Below are 23,579 nucleotides of genomic sequence, written 5' to 3'. Positions count from 1 at the left end.
ATGACTGAGTATTGTGGTATCATGGGCAGCTAAAAGGAATTTTCTCAGATTAAGATTAAACCAATTCCTCGAATATTAGATTACAAAGCTTCTTACAAAGTAATAAAGCTAACACATATAGTCCTACGTATGAAGCTTATGAAGAAAAAAAAATCAGTGAAGGTGTCATGTAAAAAGGAAAGAATTAATTTAAATCTGGTAGCTTTGGCCTACACCATGCAAGCTTGATTCCTTAATACAATTTTTGGGGGGAGGGGTAGCGCGTTGGGTTATTGTATTTTTTTTCTACATATACTTCGCATATTCAATTCAATTCAATTCAAATTTTATAGATTTAAATCCAAACAAGTAGGATCGTTCTCAATTTCTGTTTTTGTATACATTAGATAACAAATTCCAACGTTATAGTGTAACATAGATAATTGTCAGAGTGTAAGAATAAAGTTGACAATAACCAGGATGATATAGAGATGAAAATCAACTGATATTAATTGTTATACTTTTTACCATTTTGTCCCCCTTTTCTTTTCAAATAAAAAGGGAACATAAAAATATAACATGATAGTAATGGATTACCAACCACTCCCCACGACTCGACCCTATCGCTTATATTCTTTAACAATTAAGACTTTTTAGGGTGGGGGTTTGAAGGGGAAAAAATTGTTCGGGGAGGGGGGGGGGGGCTATAGCGCCCAGTCTAGAATCTCTTTATTGTCTACATGTTTTGAAGAGGCTCAAAAATGGATCAACTTTAATTTGATTTAGCTATCGCAAGCTGCAAAATAAAATATTGTGGAAAAGATGCCTTTCTCAGGCTTTCAGACATACTACATATTTCAAATTATAGAAAAAGTTATGTAGTATGAGGCATTTATATATTTTTTTGAGGAATAATCGAATGATTTACGTTTGTCTTTTAAGGGGATAAGCAAATCAAAATATCGTATTCGAATATGATATTGTCCAACAGAGGGTGAAAAACATCACTATTCCCTTGGCCCAGAAAAAACTTCGTCGAGTACTAGACTACTGTTTACTCGTTTATGCAAACGGTGTGTTTGCCTACTCACAAGTACCATAGTAAATGCATTTTTCGTGTATGTTTTGTATTGGTCGATGGTTTCAGCTGTCTTCTGACGTCACTGATAGCGCTTCTTCATGCAGAAAAACATGGCGTTACAATTTCTGCGTTACCTTTGTGGATACATAAGTAAAGCAGTTTTTAAGGAGTAAAGTAGGTCGATTTTTCTTAGAAATGGCCAGAGACGATTTCCCTATGCTTCAAAATACTTTTGGAATGGCTCAGTTTGATGGAACAAGATGGAGGGATCCTGCTACTTCGAGGGATACTCATGGAAACCAGGCTGGAACAGCTGGCATGTCTCGCCTCGATGCCTCGCCCAAGAGCCCGTCGAGTGAGACCATACATTCGGGTCATTTTATGGTCAGCAACCCGCACAAAGTGAAAAAGAGCGGCGGCTACAATTTTGACGATGCGACCAAGGAAACAACGATAAACTACTCTTTTTCGGGGGATGACAGGCAGCTGGAAATAGATTCTTCTTTTGCTAAGCTTTTCGAATGCATGAGCTTGGCTTATCATGAGTAAGATTTGTTTCTCAATTTGTCAATCCATCATCCATCAATCGATTAGGTCTAGAGTCTATCATTATTTTTTAATGAATGATTATGATGTCATGTTTTAATTATTGCCTTTGAATACAATGTAAAATAAGGAAATAAAATTAAAAAAACTCACAAGTGACAAGCCGCGCATTTTAACAGTCAGACCGCAGCGTGCGTGATAATGAGGCTGTACGCAGATTTTTATTCAGTTGTCTCTTTGGTAATCTCGTGCATTCACGTGTGCTGAAATTCACGAGATTTTCCATGAGATTTTTAAGGTTGTACATGCAGCTGATTTTGTGGTCGATAACTTCAGTCAACATGGCAAAATGCAATGGTAATTACTCTCAAGATTTTCAGCTTCAGTTTGATATGAAACTTGCCATATTTCACAATTTGGAAACAATCCTTTTTCACCACTTTTAATTTATTGTCGTTATTTTTGTAACATTTCAACAGCTATTTTGTACCCGGAATTTCGCTTTTGGTTCCTGACTCTGGTACGTAATTAATTTGTTTACTTTGAGATTCGTTGGAAAGATGAAAAGTCACTGATCAAAATAATGTCAAAACCTAGTTGACGCAAAATCATGTTCTCTTTATAATCATACTGTAGTACTTAAGACCCTAAAAACCTGGAAATTACCAATTTGTTCTTTCTATGATGGCGCAAAATTGTGTGATTTCATACTTGTGCACGCTCGCCGTCTGAGCAATGGCAATGCATAACTGATTATTAAACTCCAGCGAGCTCCGCCGCGCCACCGACTGGCTGAAAAAAATAAGAAAAATTATTAAAAAAGAAATATTGTAGAAAAGAAATACCTGGAGGCATGTGAAGTACTTGATCCAAGGTCCTTAGATTGTTGTCATAACCACTTGCGCGAACGTGCATTACCGGCGCATGCCACAAGGCATACTTACTAAATTATGGTATTCAGAATGTTAATGAACCAAAGCAAAACATATGTGACGTAGTTGACGTATTTGACCAATCAGAACTCTCTATTATCACATCAGCAAAATTGACTACTTCTATTAATTATTCATAAACTTTCGCATGATTTTTCTTGGTTCCTGACTCTGGTACAACGTAAAATATAATAATTTTGATATCATTGTAAAGAAAAATATCTATGCTTTATGCTGATTATAACATCTTTGTGACGCAAGAATGATTTCTATGTGAAAATCAGCCCTACTCTTAAGATTCTTTATAAGACTCTTTATTTTCTAGGCGAAATACCTGTTCCCAAAATATATTTAACATGATTGTTATATAAGTATACGGAAAGTGCAACGTCTTATCTGTAAAATAAGACCAATTTCATGAGAAATGAACAATTATAAAGGCAAAACTGCCGATCGGAAAGACCGTTTGCACTACTTGCAATACATTATGTGTGCAAGACACGTAAATTCTTGCATACGTGTTGAATAAAATAGAGGGTTTTCGCACCGGCTGCGGTCTGACTGTTAATGCCCCCTTTTCAGTCATTAAACGATGAAATGTTATTAATATCAATACTCCAATAGAAGACAATACGAACTGTGTTGTGTAGGGTAGCACGCCCGGTATTCGGTTACTTAAGGGGAAATCACAAATATTTTGACTTCTACATATGGCTATGCCTGTAAGTGAATGTGCTAACAGAACCCGGAAGTGCAGACAGTTGTGCGACACTGACCAATTTCAAGGTTAAGTTGGAGATCTTTCCGGGGCCCTATAGCCTATACCTGGTTTAATTTTGAGAGTTAAGAAAAGTTGTTCAGCTGCCTGATTTGTGCAGGTTTCGTGGCTCATAAATTATTTTTTTAATTGTTACAGTTGTTGAAACAGCTGTCTGACCGAATACTGGGAATTGACCGAATACCGGGCGCGCTACCCTAGACCCTACATGTATGTGAGCATGAAACTGAAACTAAAGTCTGAATTTCTAATGTCAATAGCAAATTTATTTGGGCTTTTTTGGCAGAGTCAGAGACATTTCAATTGAATTTTAGTGTTACTATTGTTACAGTTTTTCCTTCATAATCATTTTGCCTTGCGCGTAGCCGTAGACTAGAAGGGAAGAGATTTAGATGACGTCATGCGCAGCTAGAGTCTAAAATACGGCTTCAAGATTTTCAACATGGATGTCAATTTTGACCCATAATTTCCTGAAAAGGGACCATTACCAGTAAACAGATTATTTCAGTCAAGTTGCTTAGTGAAACCGATAATATAATAGCCTATTCTAGGCCTAAATTTCAAAATGAGATGCACCAAATATGCATCGGGTAAGGCCATTTAAAACGATATACATGTTTAGCGTCCCCGCCCGCTTCCTTTTTGGGGGCCGCCTCCTATTTTTAAATTTTTTTTTGTTGAAATTTTTTAATTTTTTTTTTTTTACAGAAAAAAAACTTGAAAAACACTGCTAAAATGGATCTATTTCTGATTTAACAAAAAACAAACAAAAAAAATGTCGGCGGCCATCTTGAAAAATAGCCCGACTGTCAGGGAAAATGTACCGAGCGTCCATTTTGAGCGGCCATTTTGAAAGAAAAAAAAAAAAAAGGGCCTCCTCCTTCCTATTTTTCGAAAAAAACAGGACGCTAAACATGTTTTTTTAAAATTTGGCCTAACAGTATTTGGGCATAAGTTTGGTGGTGAGATCCACTCCACCGAACCCGCACAAGAGCGCTATGGTCGGTTTCTGTCTCTAAAGAGAGGAGCCGACCCTACCCAAATCAGAGGCTAACAAACAAAAGAGACAGAAATTTTGGTCTACATGCAGAAAATCAGTGTTAATCTTTATTTCATTTTATGAATAGAGCTCCAAATGGAGTACATGTACATGTAAATATACAAATCATGGTTCACTATAAACACTCTAACTGATAATACATTTTGTAGATGGTCGATATATTCAAAATTTGAAAATGTTTCAAACTTTGGACAAAACCAATGGAAAGAATGACCTCCATCTTCATGTACAGTGTACATGGAAAGGTGTGGTGAAGAAAGAAAGCAGTTAGGATGGTCTAATTGATGAAGATGCTCACGACAAGAAAAATTGGAGGGAGGAAGTGTCATTGCACGAAAGTCATTTACCCCTTGTTAGAGAGAAAATGCTGACTTTACTGATGATGATGTGCATGTACAGTACATGTAGACACTGACCAAGTCATAGAACCCTAGTCTCCCATGTACATGTGAAAGTACATGTATTTCTCTTTGGGATTGCATCTTATTCTTGGATTCTCAAAATACTCAAAATAATGCTGAAAGATTTCCTTTTATTAAAGTGCATGAGGTGTGATGTCTGTGCTAAGGCTTTAGTGACCTACATGTACATGTAGGCATTTGTTGTTTAAATCCCATTTTCTGGTGATTTCCTGGAATTCATTGTTTATTTAACTCTCTGATTTTGTTATGTAACATGAAGCTACTGCAGGATAGTATTGCAGGGATTATCATTATTTGTGAAGGATTGCATAGATTTCTTTGGATTACTTTCTTACTCTGAATGGCCTCAGGTCAGGCTAGGAATTTGTTTTATAGGGCTATTTTTTCCAAAACCAAGGGGCTATTTAAGAAAAGTGAGAGCTACTTTCTTAAAGCCATATTGTAAGCTGTAACAATAAGTTGTGTTTTTCCTTGGCCATCATACTGCTAACGTACATGTAGTATGTTATTTAGTCTTTTTTTCTGTCCCGAATTTTTATCATGGACAATGCAATCCCATTAAAAAAAAAATGTGAATCCAACTAAAATTGTGTTATAAACTGAAAAGCATTCAATTTGAGTGAATATCTTTACTGTTGACCCATATACCGATGTATTTGTTATAACGCAACATGCAAAATCATGGCCAGAAATTTTTTCTTCCTGTATATGTTCTCTGTCAGACAGTTTCACACCATACATGTATGTATCATGGCTCTTTCTTTTCTCCTCAAGACACATTGTACCTCCTTCTCCTGTCATCACACTTCAAGTTTCTGAATCATGTACCATCAACTTTCTAACACAAGTCTTATAGATCTTGCTTTTGATTCTCATGGTAACGTACCAGCTAGGATGGAGACCAATCATTCAACTTCATGAAACCCCAGTCTGCATCTTCTTGCCACTGCAATCTCACATCCACCACCTCTGTTGATTGTATCCCTAAGAAAACAAAACATATCAACCTCAATATCTCCCACATCCCTTCTTGCTCCTCCATTACTAATCTCTCTGCATTTCTTGCACTCAAAACTCAACTGTTATTACTGATAAGTAGGATTTTTTTTTAAAGAAGAAGATATCTCATGACTGTGTAGAGTCCTAAATTTACTAGAGCTGGAATCACAAAAACATCAAATATAATGATATTTTTATTGTTATGCCAATTTATGTCTGACATCCCATACTGCAATTCAATAATACTTGGTAAAGGATGGGACATACATACATATAAATGTACTGGACAATGTAGACTGGCCATGGAATATTATCTTTAAATACACACATAGGATATCGGATTAGAATTGCTTTACAATATATTTAACACATAATGCATTGTATTTGGGTCATGCAGTATGGGGGTCAGTTATCGGTCAAATATCCAGTGATATCAGGTATTGACCAGCAGCACCACATGTTCCTCTTTTAGGCAATTGTACATTCTGTTCAGTCACTGATAATTTGGTGACATCCCCAAACATGCCCTAATTCTAAAGATAACATAACATCAGAACTCAATGTATCGTGAAAGACCTACAGGTACGCATGTTTGATAGGAAGGATTGTAAAAAGTAGACTGACAGGAAAACTGATCAAGTAATAGGAAGGTGATAAGAGGAGATAACATTCAAGGACTTCTTAAATTGTCAATGTTTTCACAAACATGTAGTGTGTTGCAGTGTATACAGTAGTATATTTCACATGAATTAAAAGTACACTGACTGTATAATTATAAACATGACATGCATACTTGTACATGTAAGGGTATTGACCTCTTTAGAATGAAATTGAAAGCAGGTTGTAGACAAGTGATATTGTGCAACCCCCCCCCAAAAAAAAACAAAACAACAACAACAACAACAATAACAAACTAACAAACACACTTAACAACAACAATACAACAACAAGAAAACAAACATACAAACAGAGAGACACACACACATACACACAAATCAGCTGCTATACATAGAAACCACTTTGCATGTAATTGCTAGGGGCAATGTCGGTGCAGCAAAACAATGGCTTGTAAGAATACTCTTGACAGTTTCCAAGGACATGTTTAAAAAGAGGGTAAGGATTAATGTACATGTTGAAAATGATAATAATAAAACGTTGCTTATATTAAGGGCTTTCCACGTCCACCAAAGTAGCGCTACATGTCCACGTACATGTACATGTACATGTACCTGTACATTTACTGTTCTTAATAGGAGAGGGACGTTCATATTAATAAGTACATCTACAGTGTACATCTACATTTATCAAATTTCGCAGTTTAAGCAAGTTTACCACTTTATGGACTGAATTTTTTTTGTGGTAGCTATCTCTACATTTTACAGTGACGTTTTGTTTTCAAGAATCTACATGTACATGTAAGAGCAAAGTGCCCTCACTCTTTTATTTTTAAAATGAAACTCTTATTTTGTCATTAAAAAGAAATGATTTTCTTTAAATTTACATTTCATACAAACTTGTTTCCATAATTTGCAATGGGGGGGGGGGGCAGTTCATTGCAAATTCAATTACAAAGATGCACATGTATCCTCCTTTTCATTTAGACAGTGACAGAAAGTTAGAGCATATTTTCTAGATGGATATTTTGTATGCAGGTATTGTTTACATGTACAGTGTATCTCGTATACATTGCTATATCTTGCACTATACTGAACATGTTGGCTTACATGACGTACTGGTACATGTCAATTTTTGTAAAAAAGTGTCCAGTCTTTAACCTTCAATTTGTCAGATTTTACGCAAAGGAAGGGTTTATCTTTATATTTATTGTTCGCTTTTTACCTGGAAATTCAGTAATCTGTAGCTTTGTTGGTACATCAGGGCTGTATCTAGTCTCCTTATTTGCCCAAGGCAAAGCAACGTGCCTCCCAGGCTACGCTTAAACTGTTGATGCTAAAGTTCAGAGGTCAAACTGATCACTCGCTCAGCGAATGTTATAAAGGGCATGATGTTCTTGTGCAAGTGCATATAGGCGTATATGTAACACCAAGTTCGCGTTATTGGTGAACTATTTATTCATAAGAGACCAGGAGACGATGGTTACAGATGTAATAAAAATTGGGAGATAAGAATAACAAATCTTGCTACAGTGTAAATATTAAAGAATTAAGAATAGTGAAGATACATACATAAAGTTCATGCATCAAATGATTGTACATCGTGGTGGAAAGCATCCACGTGTAGGCTACTCTCTCTCTCTCTCTCTTTCTCTCTCTCTCTCTTTCTTGCTCGTCCTCTCTCCCTTCTACCTATTTGTTTCGTGTAAATTAGTAAGTGAAGCATCTCATTTTAATTTTCTTTGAAAAAATCAATCAAAGTGATAGTAATAATAATCATTTAATAAATATTTTCATCAATATTACGCACGTTCAGCTTCCCAATTTCACCTTCCATTAACTTCTAATAAGCAAATGTATAATTCTTTTAAACATGTAGGACCGAAGATTTTTAATAATTTAAATACAATCATTCGTCCATGTTCAACAGCCTCCTCCTTCAAGTTCAAAGCCTTACTTAAAAGTCACTTTATTCATAAATATACTTCTTGATTTCCAATTTTCCATATATCTTTTTCATAAGTTTACCTCATATATGTACACTGTACATGTAATCTCTCTTTCTCCTTCCCTTCTCTTGGGTGAGTTTGTGTGTTTGTGTGTGTGTGTGTTGGATGTGTCTGCTTGTGATTATTATTAATGTTTTACTTATAATTTGTTAATTTTGTCAAAGGGGCACCAGTCCACAAGATCCTGATCTTTTTTGGCTGCCCCTAACGATATGTTAATTTTACACATGTATATGATTATGTCAATATGTTTTATTGCATTGTACTATTTTCTTTTATATCGTTGATTAAAGATGAATTGAATTGAAATAATATTGATAATAATATAATTTTAAACAATATACAAGTAAGGCTTCCAATTGGTACAATTGATCAGTGTATTTAATATCTTTAGTGCAGTACCTGGATGACAGATCAATATTGTTTTTGTATTGCTCTGTCATCCGAGAACTTCAACTGTCACTACAAATCGAAAATCAACAACACTTTCGCTGGTACCTGGTCACTGTACTCAATGTAGCTTCTAGCAAGTCGGCCTGATATAGATAATAATAATAATATTGTATGGCTTTATATCATGATAATAATGATAATAATAACGATAATAATAGTAATTGATAATATACAATAATAAGAATAACAACATTACATCTTGTTTACCCGGGTAGCCTCATCAGAACTTGTTCTACCTGAGGGCCCTGCCTGCGATCATGTTATTACTAGAATTATTACCAAAGTAATACTGTGCTTATAGTTATAGGCGTACATGCATTGTATGTCACCACATGTGTCATACTGTATGTTCATGTGTACATTACATTATGGAGTATGAGGTTTAGACTCAAGTGTGCTCCTTGCTATGTACACATGTATGTGTAGTAGTGGGCTGGGTAATATGGCCTCCACTGAGAACTGACATGTAATACATGTAGATCAGACAATGTACAAGTGATGATCATAACAGATTAACTTGGCCTTTTTTCATCTGTAGCTCTAATGAACTGTAATTCTCTGCATCCTCATTTAATGCCATGTCCATGTACATTGTGTATATATAGACTGACCATCAAGTAGTATGGTGAAAAATAAAATACAGAAACAGTGAGCGATCTTGAAAAGAGTCATTGAAAACAAATTTAAAAAATCAGATAGAAAACACACACACACACACACAAATAAAACGTAATCAAATCACTGTGAAAATTTGTTAATAACAAATCCAGAAACGGATCCTACAGTGTTAAAAAAAAAGAAAAGTACTTTTAGGACAACAAAATGAAATTTTTATTTTGCACTAGAGCTGTGGTATATGAACATTGTATTTCTACATGTACATTTACATTGTACATGTGTATTCTGAAACTGTGTAGTTACATTTCTTTTAATTTTCATAACATTTAATGACCTACCCCAGCCCGAAAACAGGAGATCTGTGAACAGTTCAAATTTGAGAAAATCATTGATGAGGACAGATATTTTTTTTAGTACTCTAAACAGCCCTCATATTTTCTTTCCTTTCAAGTCTGGTTCAAATTGTGAATAGTCAAACTTTTCATATTACTAATATATTTCCATACAATAATTGAATAACAAATATTCACTCATGTACTGTACATTTACAAATGGATTTGTGATTGAAGAAATTTGACCTAAATATGGAGTAACAATCAAATATTAATTGAAGTGTATTTCAGGGTTCATGTGTATATTGGAGAACCTACATGTACGTGATGTATGAAGAATTGGAGCGGAGATATCTCCAAACTTGAAGCTGCTTGTTGATATGTTTACTCTACATGTCATTGCAAGATAATTGAGCTCTTGATAAAACCATGTGTTCATAGGAAGTATCAGTCTGACATGGTACAGTATATCAATAACAGTTTGTGGGAGCTCTCTCTGAATTTTAATGTATTTCACTTTTTTTCCCCAGGCACTTTTTGAGATCATGTATACTTTTCCGTGTATTTGAGAGCTTTCTAGAGCTCAATTGTTAACAACCCTTGTGTGTGTGTGTGTGGATTTGTTTAGTTTGTAATTTTTTACTGTGACTCATGTACTTGTGTGTACATGTACACGTACATTCAAGGTCATGTACATGTACAGGTGTACATTACAATCCCTCAAAAATGACCCGAGCCAAGGTTCTATTACATGTACTTTGTGTAAGCCCCTTTTTAATAATAATAAGTGTTCTACCATTCTAGATTATTAAAAACTTCTATGGCATGAGGGAGTAATTTAGAATTAATGATGACATCTGTACATGTACATGTACAATGTGGGTACATGTACTGGTATTTTGTACATGAATCATGTCTGAATAACTGCAAAACCCTTATGGATAAAAAGAGAAATGGTGAATTGTATTTGTACACACGGCCTTGTCGTTGTGAAATCAATTTTTTTTTATTGCTGCAAACATGCAATATAATTATGGACCAGTCATTAGATTCTAACTTTGTTATCTAACATCTATAATAAAACTGGCATGTATCCAAGTTCATGGTGCATTTGCATTGATGTGCGCTTCTGTATTTTAGGATTTAAACAAAATATGGCTTGTTGATCTCTTCAAAGATCCACATGTACTGTACATGTACATGTAAAATATCATTAACATACTGTATGGTATGACATGTTTACAGAGAGAATCTGTGCTGATGATGGCCGACAATGGCCGGAAGTAGAGAAAAGATTATTAAATGCATATGCTGTAATGCTTATCGACTCCTACATGTAATCACAGTAGTTGGGGTCTGTAATTGATACTCAAACAAGAATTAGCTTGAATCGGAGAGAAAACAAAATACAAGATGTGCATGCAAGTATAAACCAACACTGACTACCGTAGTAGTCAAGGCCCACTGAATGATGTAGAGAAGTGCTACAGGATCATTTCTCTGCATGACAAAATAATATACACGTACAATAATATCAAGGGGCTTCAAACACAGGCTCCTTGAAAAGTACATGTAGTGTTCATTAAACGGATGAACATCTACAGTATGTACAGTATGTACAGGAGAGGCAAATTAATCATTGCATTTCCCTGCTGGGCCTGGGTTGGCTTGTTTCCAAAGATCCTACAGTGTGTGTCCTCCACAGGTCAGTTGCCTGCAATGTTTGGAGTGCGTAGTTAAGGCTCGCTCGCATATGATGGGGAAACCATGATGGTTTTAGATACGTTTACCATATTTTTGTTTCTTCATGTGTAAATGAATGGCAATAAGGTAACTGCACACGCCTACATGTAAGGTCCTATACAGTATTACATGCACAGTGTGCAAACTCACACTTCTTAAGCGTATTACAGTTACACTAGCAGGACCCGCGGAAATCCGCGGGATTCTAGAGGTGGGCGGGGGGGGGGGATGTAAATAGATATACAGAGACTGTCTAAATTAAAACCACCAAGAACTTTATTTGCCTTTCAGGCCATTAAAAAAATATACATGTTTAGCGTCCCCGCCCGCTTCCTTTTTGGGGCCGCCTCCTATTTTTTTTTTTTTTTGAAAAAAAAAAAACAGCGTCCCCGCCTGCTTCCTTTTTGGGGGGCCGCCTCCTTTTTTTTTTTTTTTTTTTTTTTTTTTTTTGTTGTTTTTTTTTAAAGAAAAAAAAACATGAAAAGCACTGCTAAAATGTATTTCTGATTTTATATAAAAAAAAAAAAAAATTGTCGGCCGCCATCTTGAAAAATAGCCCGAATGTCAGGGAAAATGTACGGAGCGGCCATTTTGAAAGAAAAAAAAAAAGGGCCTCCTCCTTCCCATTTTTCGAAAAAACAGGATGCTAAAAATGTTTTTTTTTTAATTTGGCCTTATATAAAAATTTAAAAAACGATCCAACTGTACCGGTAATTATTCTTTAAGCCACTGGAACTGCGTAGAGTTCCGTAGTGTGGCGTACCGACTACGCAGAAATTAGGCTGCGTATTAATGGGAAAATAGTCCCTGCGTAGGTTATGTGTAGGCTGGCGTACAGGTTTGCTTATGGTTGCTTACTGTGTGGAAAGCTTTTACTGCTTTGTCGATCTGGCGTAGGGTAGCGTACTGTTGCGTAGGCATGTAGCGTAGTGTTGCGTAAAAAGGCTGCTTTCTGCGTCAAGTTTCTACGCCGAAAGTACGCGAAAAAAATTAAACATGTTGAATTGTTTTCTTTCATCTTGCGTACCCCTTTTCGTTCCTCAGCATATAGTAACGTAGGCCAGCGTAGTTTGTACGCAACACTACGCAACTCTACGTATTGACCCCACGCCAATTAGTGACCCGCAAGTGTCACAAATAAAGTATTAAAAATATGCTCATCTGACCCTAATTAAACACCTAAACCCCCCGAGCTTTCGGGGGTTTATGGACCCTTGAAACCCGTGGACCCCACGCCTATATTATATATACACTCAACTCGCTGCGATCTGATCTCGATCTCCCACCCCCCCCCCCAACTTTGAAGAACGTAACCCCCGAGCTTTTGGGGGTTTATGGCCCCTTGAAACCCGTGGACCCCACGCTTATATTATATATACACTCAACTCAGGACCCGCGGAAATCCCGAGGGATTCTAGAGGGGGGCGCAGGCAAAAAAATTAAGTTTTTCATTTTGGGGGCTCCATTTCAAATTTTTGGGAAATTTTCGGGGACTACTTTTTCCAACTTTCGGGGGCTCTTTTTTCGGGGGCTACTTTTTCATTAATTCATAAAAGGATAGGCCTACACTTTGTTGAGATTTGTTTAGTAGGCTAAGGTTTCAGGCTTCCTATACTTCATAATTGCCTATTTAAAAAAAAACAACATTTTTTTAGTTCAATAAGTAAGTTTTCATGCATTGATTTGATGAAAGAACTGTAACATAATAGACCCTAGATTGTGATTATTTCTGACCATGAATTTCGATAATCATTTTTCAAAGTAAAATTTTCACAAGAAAATCAGACAGTCGTTTAAAAACGTAAACATTAGTAATACTTTTACTAATTCTAAGATCAGGTTTCGTAAATCTATTCACGAAACTATATTGAAATCGCGGCAATAATGATGCAAACTAACAGATAAAAATTTCAAAGTGTCAAATCTCTTCGACTCAAGCTCATGCAGCTCTGCTGAACTCACACACACTGCACAGCGTAACTCCAGGGAGCTCAACACCTGCGCCGCAGGCGTCGGACGCCTGCGGTGCGCGGTCCTGGTGTGGAGCTTCCTGCAAGCTCATTTCAACTCACACACACTGCACAGTGTGTGTTGACTAAAGGCAGCTTGCGACCGAACTGTCAGTCCAATGGTTTTCTTGTGAAAACTTTCCTTTAGAAAATGATAATCAAAATTTAGTAGCATGGCCGTAATAATCACAAAATAAGCTTTCATTTCATACCTCCATTCACGACACCTATATAAAAATCGCGGCAATAATGATGGAAATAGGTCCCTAAGTTTGGACGTGGACGGGAAGCTTCGTGTGTATCTCTGTGGCTCGTGCAGCTACTATACAATGGATATCCTATAGAAAGATGCTTTACTCGGGTAAGCCCGACCCTGTGCGTCGTGCATTTAATACGCAACTTAATGTGAGTGGACAGTCATCGGTCGTGTGTCTACGGATGTCATGTTGAATATCCATGAGGTATCTCTGTCGTCACGCATATCCTGCATTATGCATATCGCGTCTGTTTTCGCCCTGGACGTCGACACGGAGGAGGACCTCGGGCGGAGTATAGCCAATTCGCTAGAGTAGACTCTCCCGCGCACGACGGCACCGGGCACGGGTACCCCGAGGGCAGGGTTCAGGAGGAGATAGCCGCACCAACTTCGGTCGGCGATCTCATTAAAAAACAATAGAATACAAAGGCCGGCGGAGACGTCGCGCCCCCCGCGGAGCCTTAGCGTATTACTATTATAGATGTATACAGTATAAACTGCTGTGGTTTACTATGTCATACAGTGTTTTTTGTGAACGAGCCTTAATACAGGCCAATTAAATAATGTAGAACTATAAAGATCAATTGCTTGATTGCAAGACTTGATGTGTTTACAAATTTGATGATCTTTGAATGATTTGGTAACTCAACATTTAGTGATACACGGAGCAAGATGCAATGTACATGCTACATAGTTTTTTGTCTTTTGTCTATTTTGGCAATCCTGAGCGCAGAATATGAAGAGGTGCTCAAAGTTAGCAATAAATTCCAAATTGTTTATCCATGGGTCATCTTGTTGCATCAATCTGCTTGTAATGATGGGTTCTTGTATCTTTTTCTTGCTCCACAAATATTTGCTCCCATTATGGCGCTCTAATTCCAGCCAGGTACCCATTGCATTGGCATTATCTCTTCTTATCTCCATGGTCTTGCCAATTGATCTTGTGTTGTGGCAGGGATTTGAACAGTGTACCCTGTAGCCTATCCGATAGGCGTCGGGCTAAATGGCAAGTGTACTAATCACGTTTGGGAGACTGACATCGGCGCGGGCGCCAGCCCGAGCGCCTATCATCACTGGTCAACTCATCATTATCGTATGTGTGACAAGCGTATTCTCATGCATGATTCTTAAGATTAGCCTTATTTGGTGATCGATCACTTTGATTCAACCAATCAAATATCATCTCCGGGTTCCCCATTGCTCATTGGCCTATTTTGGACCATGCTACATAAATATTCATGAAAGAGCTTTACAGGGGGTTCGTAGATTTTCTACGAACGAAACATGGTACATAAAAGAAATAACAAGGATGTGCCAGCCCCCAGCCTCCCACTGACCACTCCCCCTCTGCAGCCATACTATGTGGGCCTAGTCTGCAAGCATAGACTCTAGTGTAAAATATCCATGTTTACCAACAGTATTATGACCTCACGAGTAGGTCAACTGGATTGAAGGTCAGCTGTGTTTTGGACTTGGTCAGATTAGATGACTGTATGCACAGGAACATGATACCTTTCTTCCAATCATAAACACCTGGAGTAACTCTAGGATAATACAGTTGACAGTCACAACACTTGACAGGTGTTGACCTGTGTACTAAATAAAGTGTACTTAGTGTATGTACATGTAGGCATACACTATAGGCGTATGATGTACTTGTACAGTGAAACCTGACTATAAAGACTGCTCAAAGGAGATTTCAAAAGTGGTCTTAATATGTAGGCATGTGGTCCTTGTGTACAGGTTTCTGTAATACATGTATCAATGGCAAAGTCTATAATACATTTTACCTACATGTACATTATTTATGTAGAGCATATTGCGATACATTTTCATTATACTGGTACTGATCATCAAATTGTAGCTCATAAAAATGTATTTTAAAAAGGAGCTCCCTGATTGTAAAATATGCTGTAATTATTTTTAATCAAAATTTCTTAATTTTAATTTTTAGATGCGTCATAGTGTCACCAAAATGGAAGACTTTTAAAGGACTGAAATTGACTTGGAAGGACAAGATTCGACTCAACAATGCCATTTGGAGAGAGTGGCATAACCAGTGTAAGTATCAATGGAAATTCAATATCTTAAATTTCATGCAAAAATTCAGTGGTTCTTTAGGTACAACCATTTTAAACTATCTTATGAATTGCACTGTAAGTGTTCATGTTCATAACGGGTCAAGCTCGCTATCCATAAGGACCGCTATTCAAAAGGACCGTTATCCATAACGTGTGACAAAATGAATAGCGATCCTTTATGAATAGCGGCCCTTATTAATAGTAAGCAAACCATAGACAATTTACCTCGCTATTGAGAAGGACCCCCATTCATAAGGACCACTATCTATAACGCAATACAAAATTAATAGCAATTCTTTATGAATAGCGGTCCTTATATAATAGCAAGCATCCCCCATACACCCTGTACATCCAGTAGATGCAGTATCTTGTATCTGTATACAGTACATTGTGTACTACGAACCTAATGTAAATACTTGATGTCAAGAATCCTGTGTCCAAGTGAAGCACATACACCTATTTAATCATACATGTACCACCTGTCCGACATTGGCTTGATTGCATTCCATGACAATGACTTACTCCGAAATTGACGTCAGTAGACAAAGAACAACAATACCTAAAGGATACATCATTGAATTAGATGCCCACTCTATTACCACAATGTAAACAGCAGAATAATGAACAACGTTTATAGTTCAAGCGTTTCAGACCAAGTATAATCATTTCGGCCTACAGCTGGACTTGGAGGTCAAGGTCAGATTGACAATTGATTTAAGGGTGTTCCTGATGTGGTTTTTAGACAATAGGAAGCGAGACAATGTGTAAAAATAGACTTTACAAGCAATAATTTGTTGCTGGCAACAGTCTGTTGTGGTTGCATTGTTTGTATTATAAATATACATGTACATTGTATATTGTAGTCCTCTGTGTTGTGTTGAAGCTTTGTGTCGGCCTATCCACTTTAGATTTATTGAATCAAATTTATTTGCGTATTTAAAAAATGAATGTTTTATTGCCTTTAGATTTATATTTTGTAACTAAACAGTTGTAGGATGGTCACATGTGTAAAAAAATTGAACACTCGCGGCTCTCGCACTTGCAAGAGATACATTTTGCTATCAAAACTTTTTATAACCCTGCTTTGTAAAATTTACAAGGAAAACAGAAGAAAAAAAAAATGATTGGAAGAAAACTTATATTACTTTTAATTGATTTGAATTGACTTGCAAGTGCTCTTACTGAACATGTACATGAACCTAGCACTTTTCAGGTCTTAAGAGCAACTTTGTTGAAGTACAACTGTGCATGAAATTTGAATGATTGTTTTCATTTGAAATGGGCGTATTTAATTTCCATGTATACATACATACAGGCTGAAAGTTCAAGTACTCATGTTCATGATATTTCATATCCCTGGAAGAAAAAAAGAAAAATAAGAACAATAAATCACTGTTCAGCTATTTTCAGTTTTATTGCTTTTACATTTACTGGTAGTTAATTGGGCATTTGGAACACTCACATGTACTTGTAGTCCTGAGTGTTCAATCCTTGAACTCATTATTTTCATTTACTTGTTTGTTTAATAAACGCCCCGAACGTAAAAGCAGAGATGGGTTAATGGTCTATAATGATCTTACTCTAATGTAGCATTTTGTTGCGATTAGGATGTTATGATTTCCACCCAAAACCGCAAACAATTCCCAGGTCTCTAAACACACATGTACCTAAAATGGAATTTAACTGGGACACAGCATGACATGACATTAGGCCTACATGTACATACGTGTACGTGCATCTGTCATAATGTATATCCTGGTTTCCTCTAGGCTTGGGATAATGTATGTACACAGTCACATACATACATGTACAATGCATGTGCATGTTCATATGCACAGGGATTATTGTAGGCCTGTAACCGATCATCGGATCGGGGGCCAATCTTGAGCCGATCAGGTGATATCGGGTAATATTTTCTGATCGCCGATCAATAAAAAAAAATTACATGCCGAAAATTCTCAAGTTTGGGCTATCAAATGCCTTTAAAAAATTCATAGCTGGGATTGTTTTGTCATTTGGAGTTGTTGTAGACCATGTTTGTTGATATTTAATGCCTTTTCATGACTTTGAAATTAATAACATTGGTCCAAGAAAAGAGGCAAAACATGCAGGCCACCATCTTGGATTATAAAGTCATGATGCATTATAATCCAAGATGGCGGCCCGATACCGATTACAGGTGCGAGGGTGTCGCTCCGATCTTCCGATCCGACCAAAGCCCCAACTTACAGGTTTAGATTATTGTATCAATTTTTTTAATCTATCCAGTATCCATACATGTACTTAGTGGACCGTACAAGTACATGTACATGTTAACAAAACACTAGATACAAAATCTTGAAATTCATCTTTTGTAAACCATAATTTTGAATTTGTAAATGAATTGGCTTTGTAAAAATTGCAGATTTTCATTTAATGCCTTGCATTAAAGTAGATTACCTGTAGCTATAGATGTATGTTAATTCCTTCATGATTACATTTTTATACAACAAAAATAGGTGCGATAAACCATTGAGACACATGTAAATTTAATACACACATTTCAATGTAAAATGCTGCCCAGGTCTGTTGATCAGTCCCATTTATAGGGCATAGGCAGCTGCTGTTGATGGAATGAGACTGAGAGTCATCAGAGCATAATGAACATTAGAGTGTAAATGCATTCGTGAAAAGAACTGTTAGGCGTTTATTCAACAGGCTGATAAAGAGATTAACAATCAAATCTGATTTATTGTCATTTGGAGTTTCGCAGAAGAAAGGGTTTGTTAAGAGTGTTTGAGCTTTTGTCTGTCTCAACCCAGGGCGAGTACATGTACAGTAAGATTTTAAGATGTATAGGTGTTGTGGTCGAGTGGATACGTCGCCAGACTGTTGATCACAAGGTCTGCGGTTCGAGTCCCGCCTCAGCACTAATGTCCTTGATCTACATTGATATACATTTGCCACACTCTACCCAGGTGAAGTAAATGGGTACCTGGTAGGAATTTATTCCTTGAAATGCTAGAGCGCTGTATGGCAGCCATGCTAAAGCCAGGGTAATAATCGGGAGCGCCAGGAGGGTAAAATCCGACTGACATGAGCAATATACAAGAACCCATTATTATTATTATTATTATTATTATAATGATAATAGTATTCATTCACAGGGACCTATAAATAGAGAACTTGAAGCATTAGTCATTAGTTATTTGCGATCATCACTGTATAATATTACACCCAACCCTTTTGAAATATACCCTATTGTTATTTAATGTGCTCAAAATTTACACAATGTACACCTACATGTTTTTCTTAATCTTTTATGAAAACATGTCTGAATAATAGTTGATAGATAGACCAAAAGGCTATTAAAGGTAATACAAAGTTTTGGTATGGGCAGAGCTGCCAACTAGTACGGATTTTCCGTAATTGGTACGGAAATCAACGGCAATTACGGAAGCACGGAAACCCCTTCAAAAATTACGGATTCCCCGATTTCTGGACATGCCTATGTATTAACACATGCATTATGCATATGCGAGTGTTTTAGCGGTAATGATCGCGATACTTCCCGGGCCTCGGCCCGGTGGTTAACTTTTGAGCGCACAGAAATATCATCCGCGCCTCAGCCACGACCACTGCACACACATGTAGCTACCATCGAAAGATATGCACACCGCCCTGCTTATATGGGCTGCGTGTGCTAGCTTTCAGCATGCAATATATATCGGGGAGACGGCAAACTCGTCCCAAGTCCATTTAGCCACCTTGCAAACCAACCCGTACGGTACCATGTCCATGTGTAGTTTATAGCAGGTCTACAATTTTTTTCCCCTTAGTGATGGGTTCTCATTGTTATGATAATAAAAGTACGACTCGACTAATGATGAAGATGATGATGATGATGATGATGATGATGATGATGATGATGATGATGATAATTGTCATAAGGAAAATGAATGTACTTCCTTGATTAAACTTGAATTTATATTCAACAATTATTGTCATTGTGTTTTATTTCACATTATTTGTTGGATCATGTTTATTCATTTCATTTTATTCATATACCCCTTTTCATTGTTGATAACAAAATATGATACACAAATAAATTTTGAATGAGCTGACACACAAAGTTTTGACCGATACGAAAGCGCATGCATGGTGGATGTGCTGAAACAAGTGGCACGATATTTATCTGGGCGAAATATGCATTGGCCGAGTGTTACACTACCGCATGTGCAGCAGGTCGGCCGTGGTCGCGTCAAACTTCGAGTAACCGACGGAGAAAAATGACTTCAACTTCATCGAAGAAGCGTTCTAAAAAACTGCAAACCTTCTCAGGTGATTACACCAAGAAATGGTCATGCATTGTTCCGTCGAAAAGGAATACAAACAGTGCCTGTTGTACACATTGCTCATCCGATTTTGGAATTGGTCATGGCGGTTCGAACGATATCCAGGTACATCTGAAGTCGGTGAAGCACCGGACTGCAGCGGTGGAGGCAAGTTCCAATTCCCGCAGTCATGACATCGCCCAGTTTTTCGTCGCAAAGGACAATTCTGTCACGAACGCCGAAGTGAAGTTTACTCAATTTTTGATAGAGCACAACATCGCGTTTTCAGCAGCAGACCACCTTTCACAACTTGTCAAAAATGCCTTCCCTGAAACAGGGTAATGATACATCAATCCTCTAATAACCATTGTTTTTTTTATAGCACTTAAAATGATGTTATAAACAGAATGTTCTTGTTTTTACTTCAAGTCCTGTCATTCAGAGTGATGCTATTACCATGGTACTAGTAGTTTGTGTTGTGGTGTTGTGTGCAGCTCTACAATGTACGTGCAAATGCAGTCTTCTTGATGTTGAAAGCGCCGCGCTTGAAATTACTGATTTCCATCCAAAATTACTGATTTTTAGCTTTCAGATTACTGATTTTGGTTTCAGAGGTTGGCAGCTCTGTATGGGGTCATGAATTTGGTTCAAATGAACTTATTGGAAGCATATACGATCCGACAATATTCAGTGATCGTCGTCGCGGTTGAAATCCAGTCTAAAGTTATGAAATTGAAAATATTAACTGTTTATGTGGTATAGCCCCCTCTCAAGGTCAAGATATCAATTAAGATATAAAAAATGTTTCTTGACTAAAATCAACCGATTAGCTATTTCCATTGGGAAATTATATATCACAACTACATATTCTGAGATTTTCATGGTCGCAGCTACCATTAAACGGCCGTAGGCGCTATTTGAAATTTATCAAAATTTACCGGGAGCACCGGTAAATTTTTATATTCAATTTGTCTCGAAAGTAGAAGTGTTTTAGGGGCTAAATTTTCTAGTGCTTATAATACATCCACAAGGGCATCCAAATATATCAAATGTGTAAAGAATCACTATCCACCCAATTTTCAAAATTTCCCAAAACTTTGTATTACCTTTAAACACTGTCGCTCAACTTGTAGACATACATGTGCATGTGTATGTATATCTAATTGCATATCTATTTGCATATTTGCTGTCTTAATTTCTTTTAGGTTAGGCCTATTACATTTGTACATGACTACATTTTTATTTCATGTGTACAGAAATGTCTGGTTTCAGGTTACATGGTGCAAGCTTTGTTCTCAAAATATAGGCTGTCTTCAAGTTTCGATGTGGTCATTCAATGCTTTCCTCAGTGGAAATTATGCATTTTTACAGTGTACATGATATGTACAAATTTACTTTGTAATATGATGGAAATTGCCAAAATACATTTACATACAAATGTGCATTGAATTAGAATGGTATTAATGTAGGAACTAAAGTTACACATTGTAGGCAGCCCCAGTTCCAATAAATTCCACTACAGATGCTCCATGCATGGACTCTTCTTGTTTCATGTAAGTCTATGTGCTCATACATGTACAGTGTGTACTGCTATAACTCAAAGTTGATGAGTAGATAGTCTGCAGGCACAGACTTCAATTTGACAATCAAACACAATTTCATGAAGTCTTGATCTGAGCCTAGCTCTTCCAGTCTATGGCTTTGTCAGGAGCAGCTATAGTACAGAGCCTATAGGGTGCAGAGGACCGTGCAGTCAATATAGTCTATAATTTCAGACACTGTTATGCACAAGGATTGATAAGGGTCTACATCTGCAGACTAATGAGTAAGGGGCTTTCCAGTTCTAATGAAACTTACATACAGTGCATGTGAAGGAACTTGTGTATGAGATTATAATAGCCATAGCTTAGAATGTACATGTATGTGGGGTGTGTGTTGTGTAGTACACAAATCATGTTATGTCCAAGCTCATTGTTTATATGCCCTCAGCTGTGATGGCTAGTGTGGTGTGTTTATGGGTGTGTTGGGGGTGTGTTGGTTGCTAGTCTACAAGCACAAGACTTTAAATTCAATACTTTACCACCATACCTGAAGCATTGAGCTCCTCAGTATACATCTAGATTTGTCAGTTTCTGGCTAAAGTACCAGAGCTTGTTGTAGTCTTGAAGTCTTGAAGTGCAGAGACTGTTACGCTCTACGACTGACAATGGTTTATGAGGGCATACCAGATGGATACAGTCTGTTGAGTTATTGGACAGGCACTAATTGCAGTGCTCCAACAGTGCACCACTAAACCACCAACAAGTTGCATGTTGTAATTTTTAGTTAGAGCTCAATAATGGTGTATTTGGTCAGGATGATCAAATTTAGTTTTTTGTAATTTCCTGACAGATTATATTTTCTTCTCTGTAATTCAAAACTGGGAGCCCCGAACAATCTAAATATGGTATTTTAGCAGTGTTTTGGAGACCTTCTTTTTTCTGATCTTGAGTTTGTTGTAGTAGTTTTTATTTACACTGTATTTACGACCCTGGCTACTGGTCTCATTTTGATCCTCGATAGATTTAAAACAGAATAAGCAGTTGCACTGATACCTACACATAATAAAGAACATGACGTGCTTAATCAATGTGCCAAGTTTTCGAACAATTTCACTAAAACTTTACAGAAATTTGTATAGAGTTTTAATCCTCCTTTTGAAACCTTGCATTATGTAATACCTTGGGAGACATAATTCTTCAGATTTTTTATGCGTTCCGTTGAATGCTTTATGGAATTGTGTCAGAATAGAGTCTGGCCTCGCAGACTACTGTACATGCATGTGGAAGGCGAAGGCCGTTGATACGAAAGCAGAATCTATTCATCGATCTGAGGCAAAGTACAATCAAATATATCTGAATAAAAAAAGAAGTTTTATCCACAAATCAATTGTTGAGGCATGCTTGTACATGAAAGCTGCACTGTTTTGGTGTAGCTTTGTGTGTTATGATTCTCTTATGGTATTGCACTATCATATTATTGGTGATTGAGTGGAAATTGCAAGCCCAGTCATGCATTGTGCCATAGTTGTTTAAATGTATCCACCATATGTCGACAAATAATGTCCTTTTAGCGTAGAATGTACAAAATATGAGTAAAGGTGGGAGGGGAAGTCCACCCTGATATTTAGTTGGTTTTAATAGGAGCAGAGAAATGAGAGAAACGGGTGAGTGAAAGTTTGAGTTTGTCATATCTGAGACACAAATTTGCAAAATTTTAACGTATGTAGCTCCTTTCCAAATTTGCTGTCTACAAAAAATTTTATAAACTATTTTTGTTCATACTTATTGATGATGGAATAGATTTTGTTTATAC

The 23,579-nt window shown here is 37.0% G+C and overlaps 1 protein-coding gene across 3 annotated transcripts in view; it reads left to right on the top strand.

The window, feature by feature from the left end:
• Positions 1-1,137: 1,137 nt before the first annotated feature.
• LOC583678 (MLX-interacting protein) overlaps positions 1,138-23,579 on the top strand; it is a 46,491-nt gene continuing 24,049 nt past the window's right edge. For all 3 annotated transcript variants that reach the window (XM_030991626.1, XM_030991625.1, XM_783579.5), the window contains exons 1-2: positions 1,138-1,605; positions 15,786-15,892. In XM_030991626.1, the coding sequence (XP_030847486.1) occupies positions 1,256-1,605; positions 15,786-15,892 (457 nt within the window). In that variant the 5' untranslated portion in view covers positions 1,138-1,255. The remainder of the gene's footprint in view (positions 1,606-15,785; positions 15,893-23,579) is intronic.

The sequence above is a fragment of the Strongylocentrotus purpuratus genome, unplaced genomic scaffold, assembly GCF_000002235.5.
Source record: "Strongylocentrotus purpuratus isolate Spur 01 unplaced genomic scaffold, Spur_5.0 spur5_scaffold_2, whole genome shotgun sequence".
NCBI classification, from domain to species: domain Eukaryota; kingdom Metazoa; phylum Echinodermata; class Echinoidea; order Camarodonta; family Strongylocentrotidae; genus Strongylocentrotus; species Strongylocentrotus purpuratus.
This window is presented reverse-complemented; position numbering and strand designations above follow the sequence as displayed.